The sequence below is a fragment of the Gaeumannomyces tritici genome (assembly GCF_000145635.1).
Source record: "Gaeumannomyces tritici R3-111a-1 unplaced genomic scaffold supercont2.2, whole genome shotgun sequence".
In the NCBI taxonomy this organism is placed as follows: Eukaryota; Fungi; Ascomycota; class Sordariomycetes; order Magnaporthales; family Magnaporthaceae; genus Gaeumannomyces; species Gaeumannomyces tritici.
Window position 1 is genome coordinate 4,704,518 of NW_008804546.1, and position 5,463 is coordinate 4,709,980.

General features: G+C 63.7%; 3 protein-coding genes across 3 annotated transcripts in view; 1 reads left to right on the forward strand and 2 right to left on the reverse strand.

Moving 5' to 3' along the window:
• The window catches only part of GGTG_04130 (hypothetical protein), a gene marked incomplete at its 3' end in the record, with an annotated part of 1,874 nt that extends 1,001 nt beyond the window's left edge, over positions 1-873 (forward strand). The window contains exon 2 of the mRNA XM_009221922.1: positions 4-873. Within this exon, the coding sequence (XP_009220186.1) occupies positions 4-873 (870 nt within the window). The remainder of the gene's footprint in view (positions 1-3) is intronic.
• A 263-nt stretch (positions 874-1,136) lies between these two features.
• Positions 1,137-2,852, reverse strand: GGTG_04131 (hypothetical protein; the record flags this gene model as incomplete). The annotated part of the gene is made up of 3 exons (XM_009221923.1): positions 1,137-1,928; positions 2,009-2,479; positions 2,514-2,852. The coding sequence occupies 3 exons, from the start codon at positions 2,850-2,852 to the stop codon at positions 1,137-1,139; spliced, it is 1,602 nt and encodes a 533-aa protein (XP_009220187.1).
• A 1,412-nt stretch (positions 2,853-4,264) lies between these two features.
• Positions 4,265-5,463, reverse strand: part of GGTG_04132 (hypothetical protein) — a gene marked incomplete at both ends in the record, with an annotated part of 2,343 nt that continues 1,144 nt past the window's right edge. Inside the window, 2 exons of the mRNA XM_009221924.1 lie at positions 4,265-4,319; positions 4,510-5,381. Coding sequence (XP_009220188.1) covers positions 4,265-4,319; positions 4,510-5,381 — 927 coding nt within the window. The remainder of the gene's footprint in view (positions 4,320-4,509; positions 5,382-5,463) is intronic.

A 5,463-nucleotide genomic window follows, 5' to 3' on the forward strand; every position in this document is an offset into this window, starting at 1 on the left:
GAGCCGCTCTCCGCCGTCGTGGCCGCCACGCGCGCGCGCCTGGCCCGCTTCCCGCGCGCCCTGCTCGGCGAGGTCGGGCTCGACAAGGCCTTTCGCCTCCCGCAGCCGCGCGACCCGGGGCCCGACGGCGAGGTCGACCCCCCGGCAGACGACGAGCGCGACCTCGCGCCGGGGGGCAGGTACGGCCGCCGGCTGAGCCGGTACCGCGTGTCGATGCCGCACCAGGAGCGCGTGCTGGCGGCGCAGCTGGCCGTGGCGGCCGAGCTGGGCCGCCCCGTCAGCGTGCACGGCGTGCAGTGCCAGGGCGTGCTGTTCGACGCCCTGACGGCCACGTGGAAGGGTCACGAGAGGGAGGTGCTGAGCCGCCGCCAGAGGGCGCTGGTGGCCAAAGGCGCCGAGGAGTACGAGGCTTACGACTCTGACGAGGACGAGGGCGAGGGCGAGGACGAGCACAGTAGGAACAGGAGCAGCAGCACTCGGCAGAGCGGCACCACGCCGGCGCCGGCGGGTGGTGGCGGCGGCGGCGGTGCGCCCAAGCCGTACCCGCCGCGGATATGCCTGCACTCGTTCGGCGGCTCGGTCGAGACCATGCGGCAGTACCTGGACCCGCGCATCCCCGCGCGCATCTACTTCTCCTTCTCGTCCGCTATCAACCTGTCGACGCCGACGGGCGGCGAGCGCGTGCCCGACGCCATCGCCAGCTGCCCCGACGACCGCATCCTGCTCGAGACGGACCTGGCCGAGGCCGGCGACGACATGGACGCCGCCCTCGAGCACATCTACCGCGCCGTCTGCCAGATCAAGGGCTGGGGCCTGCGTGAGGGTGTCGAGAGGATAGCGAGGAACTTTGAGGCGTTTGCCTTTGGCCCCTGAGCCATTCTGGGGGTGGTCCCGTCACATGCTCACTTTAATGATGATACTCATGGCGTGATGCGTAGTACGGCAAGTCTTGGTTCAAGTAATGTCATGGAAATAGCCTTCATTGATGGTCCTGTGGATATTACCGTGGCCTTGAATAACAGCCTCCCGCAACGCCAACGATAAAGAAAAGAATAAACAGAACAAAGAAAACCAGGGTAAGGAATGAAACTTGTTAATACACATTAGAGCCCGCAATGAGACATCGTCATCCCCATCTAATTCTTGGTGTCGCCAAGGGCGTCGGCGCTACCCAAACCGGCCAGGGAGGAACTGGGACTCCCTGGTACGTACACGGACGAACCAGGCGTGTACATGAGCCCATCCGCCACTAGACTCGAGGCCGGCGACGCGTTCTCCTCCAGATTATACGTGTTTGTTTCTGCATCGGCGGGCGGCGGCGACGGCTCGGTGGCCTCGTAGGCCGGCAGAGCCTCGCTGTAGCGGCTATAACCGCTATCAGTCGATGGCCTCCCAGTCGAGTAACCAGTGAGCACGGCCGTTGACGAGAACGGCCGACGTTGGCCCCGATCGGGCACGCTACCGGCCTGTGGTACTGTCGCCGCCATTTCCGTTTGCTGCTGTTGCTGCTGTTGCTGCTGTTGCTGCTGTTGCTGCTGTTGCTGCTGTTGCTGCTGCTGTCTCCTGGCCCTGTTCTGCTCGGCCATGATGATGTCGGTCACAAAGTCGGCAGCGACGCGAAGGCCCGCGATCTCCTCGTCCACAGTCGTATCCATGTCGCCGTCGCTGTTGTTGTCATCAGGGCTTTCGCCGCCAGGCCGCTGCTGCTGCTGCTCGTGTTGCATCTCGACCAGCATCGCCGTCTTCTCCTCGTCGTCTGCGACGCCGCACACGCCGCTAGCGACTCTGCGCAGCGATGTGGCTATTTGCCCCAGCGCGCGCTTGATGGCGGCCCGGCGCTGCTTGCGCGCCTCCCTCCGCGCCTGGAACCGCTGCCACCAAGTCGTGTCCTCTGTGTCCTCATCCCTGTCCCGCTTGGCCCTGCACCGCTGCTTCACCAGCACGATGATGACGCCCAGGATGATCGAGTATAGGGATAACTCGGCTAGGTGCGACAACCAATGCCTACCGTGACGGCTGGTGCCAAACACGGGAGAATGCCCTTGAGGGCCTTCGTGACCGTAACCTCCCGATCCATGTAACGGGCGGTTGGTCGACGGCCAGCTCCAGTCTGCATTCCCTGAGACGGGCCCTTCAGGCTTGTCTGAGGAGGGCGGTGGTGGTAACGGACGGCCGTCCTCGTCCGAGGGCGGGTGAGGCGGCATGTCAGGGTGATGAGGCATGTCAGGTTGATGAGGCATGTCAGGGTGAGATGGCATGTCAGGTTGATGAGGCATGTCAGGCTGATGAGGCGGCGGGGGCCCATGGAATCCCGGCGGGCCATGGCGGAAATGTGGTCTGCGCGACGGCGGTTGGCCAGGGGGCCCGCCGGGGCCGCAGCCGGGGTGATGATGGCGGTGGCGGTGGCGCCACCAGCGTGGGGGGCCGCGCCAGCGGTGATGGGGAGGGCGGCGGTGGCCGCCGTGGAAGAGCGAGGCGACTAGGCCACGAGCCTTGTCCAACAGCGACGTGACGAAGCAGCCGATGCTATCGCAGCCCTTGGGGCCGTGGTGGGCCTGTCCCCTGACCCAGCCGTACGACTCGGCGACGAGCCTCTCGTGCGTTCGGATGATACGATGGATCTCGCCCGCCCTGGCTCTCAGTGTGTCGATCTCGTCCAGCTCGGCGACCAGCTTGTCTGGTGAGAGTTCTTGTTCGTCGGAGCCGGCCTTGAAGTCGTCGCCGTCGAACAGGGCCATCGAGGCCGGGCCCCTGATGCTCGATATTGCCACGGGCGCTGCCTGGCGGAATCGGACCGAGATTTCCATGTCTTTGACGGCGACCCCCGACACCGAGTTGATGGAGAGCGACATGGCCTGCTCCTTTGGTGCCCCTCGGGCTTCAATGCAGGCAAAACTCCATGTCGCGTCAAACGTGTATTCCTGGCGGGTAGTGAAGGTGCCCGCCCCGACTTCGGGGAGTACCTGGTTGTTTATTGTGGCATTCACCAGGCCACAGGGGTCCGTCGCCTCATTGACATTAAATGCGAAGTCCTTTTTTGTTTGCTCTTAACATTAGCGAGGGCGGCGTGCAGAGCGGGGGTCAGCATATACTACGCACCAGGTAATCCACCGGAAACTCGGGAGGGAGGTCTTCGAAGACGATATAGGCGGACGAGCTGGACTGTGCCCTTGCCAGCGCCGGCGCCAGCAAGCAGGCAAAGGCCAGTGCCGTCGTCGAGAGGTAGCGCATGGCTGGTGAGTGCCGCCTCGAAAAATGCCAAGATCCCCCGCTGTTACGCGCCTACACAAGGCAACAATTATTCCCAATTTTTGCTGCCTCTGACGGCGAAGCAGCAGTGGTCCCCGCGGCTCGTGTGCGTGTGTGTGTGTGTCGTGCCGGCCGTCCTAGACGAGGAAAATGCGCAAAAGAGTCAGGGTGAGCCAGCCGACGAGGCTGCCTAAGGAACGAGATCGTGGGCCCCTTTTTTATTTGAGGGAGCTGGCTTAATCCCAGCGCCGAAGCAGTCGTCACGCCCACCCACACAGATTCAGCGTGGCGGAGCAGACAGCCCAGGCTAGCTAGGTCGCAGGTAGCGCCCAAGCTACGGAAGGTGGGAGGCACCGGGAGCGAGAGGGAGGTCAGCAAGGCCGCCAGGGGGGTGTTGCTCCCGGCCAGCGAGCTAGACCGGTTTCAGTGAGGGCTAGGCCTGAAGAGGGCGCAGAAACAGAACGGGCCAGTCAAAGCACCAGACTTCTGAGCTGCTGTTTGATGCTGGCAGATGTAGAGCCAGATTATGCATCTCCGCCTGCAACCCGCACCTGCCTGGGGCGACGCGTCCCCTCTTCAAACCCTGGCTGCTGGACAGAGAAGCCAATCACAGGCACAGCACTGCCACGCCCGTCCACGCACGCTGGCGTCCGGAGACCCACATGGCAGCAGGTAGTGGCCAATAAGCTTGAGGGCGGCGTAGATTAGCTGACGAATCGCTCCAGCCCCGTTCCGAGTCTGCAAGTGCTGCCGCTGGTTGTGGGGTATCATCGTGTGTGTGGAGAAAACTAGGCGATCTAAGGACTAGAAGGCACAGGAACAAAATATCTCAGCGGACCGTCTGAAACACACCCATTGTGTCCTACGTACCTATGTACTAGGGCAATCAAATATGGACATATCAAGGCAATGCGGGATGAGCTAGACTGGTGGTATTCATTTGTGTAAAAGAGTGGAATCAAAAGAAGTCGAGCACGTCCATCGCCCACATGGCATGTGTATATGTACAGGAGAATCAAAGTGCGATAAAAGGAGGCTTGCAAGCCGAAACGAACGGCGGCACGGCAAGCCTTGTTGGACAGTTTGCTGTCAGGAGAATCGAAAGTGTCTTGTTCTGGGCTACAGCCCGAGCGGAAGTGGATGCATCAGCCGTAACAATCGAAACCACAGACCCACCCCATAAACAAAGGAAACGGAACTTCTTCCTGTCATCACCAGCTTCTTCTTCCACCACTGCCGATATTTCTCACTATCCCCTACCAGTGCCCCTGGCCGCTAGCACCGCGCATGGCGTCGAGGAAGGACCCGCCGCTGCCGGTCTTGTGCTGCTGGAAGCTGCTGCCGAGGCCCTGGGTCTCGCCTGCCTTGCCGTTCTGGTTGCCGTCGGCGCCCTTGCAGCTCCCGTACTTCTCCTGGCAGCCGCGCGCCCCCGAGCTGCTGGCCGCGCAGTGGAACCGCGACGAGCCGCATCGCCCGCGCTTGGAGCAGCACTCGCCGAACTTGCTGCCCTTGCATGTCTGGTTGCCCGCCCGACCCCCGCACTTGCCGTCCGCCGACACCTGGAGCTTGCTGTCGTCGCTGCTTCCGCCGCTGCTGCTGCCGCTGCCGCTCTCAGAATCATCCGAGCCAGCTCCGGCACCAGCGGGAGAGCTAGTGGGGGCTGTGGACGCCACGGGAGCCGGCGTCGACGCAGGGGTGGGTGCGGTGGTGACCTGATCGTCGCTGCCCTGGGACTGGCCACCAGAGCTGGCCGAGTCATCCTTGACAGCCGGGGCGGGGAGCGAGGCTTGCGCGGGAGCAGATGACGGAGAAGGAGACGACGGAGCAGGAGAAGAAGGGGGAGAAGAAGAAGGCTGAGATGAGGCGGAGCCGCCAGCCGCGGCCTGCGGGTTAGGGACGGGCGGGATGGCGCCGGGGAGCGGCTTGTCGGCGTTTTGGAGCTTGGCGCCCTTGGACGGCGGGCCGCTCGGGCTGCCCGACGAGCACGAGTCCTGGATGCCCTTGCACTTCTGCTCCCACTCCTTGCAGCCGTCCGCCCCCGTGGGCGGGGCCGACGAGTAGCAGACCGAGAGCTGCTTGTAGCAGTCGTCCGACGCCTTGTAGCAGCCACCGGCGTCGCTGTACGACTGCACCTCGGTGCCGCACCAGTTGGCCACCTTGAGCAGGCAGTCCTGCGGCGGCGCGCCCGAGCCCGCGCCCCCGGTTTTGGGCGGC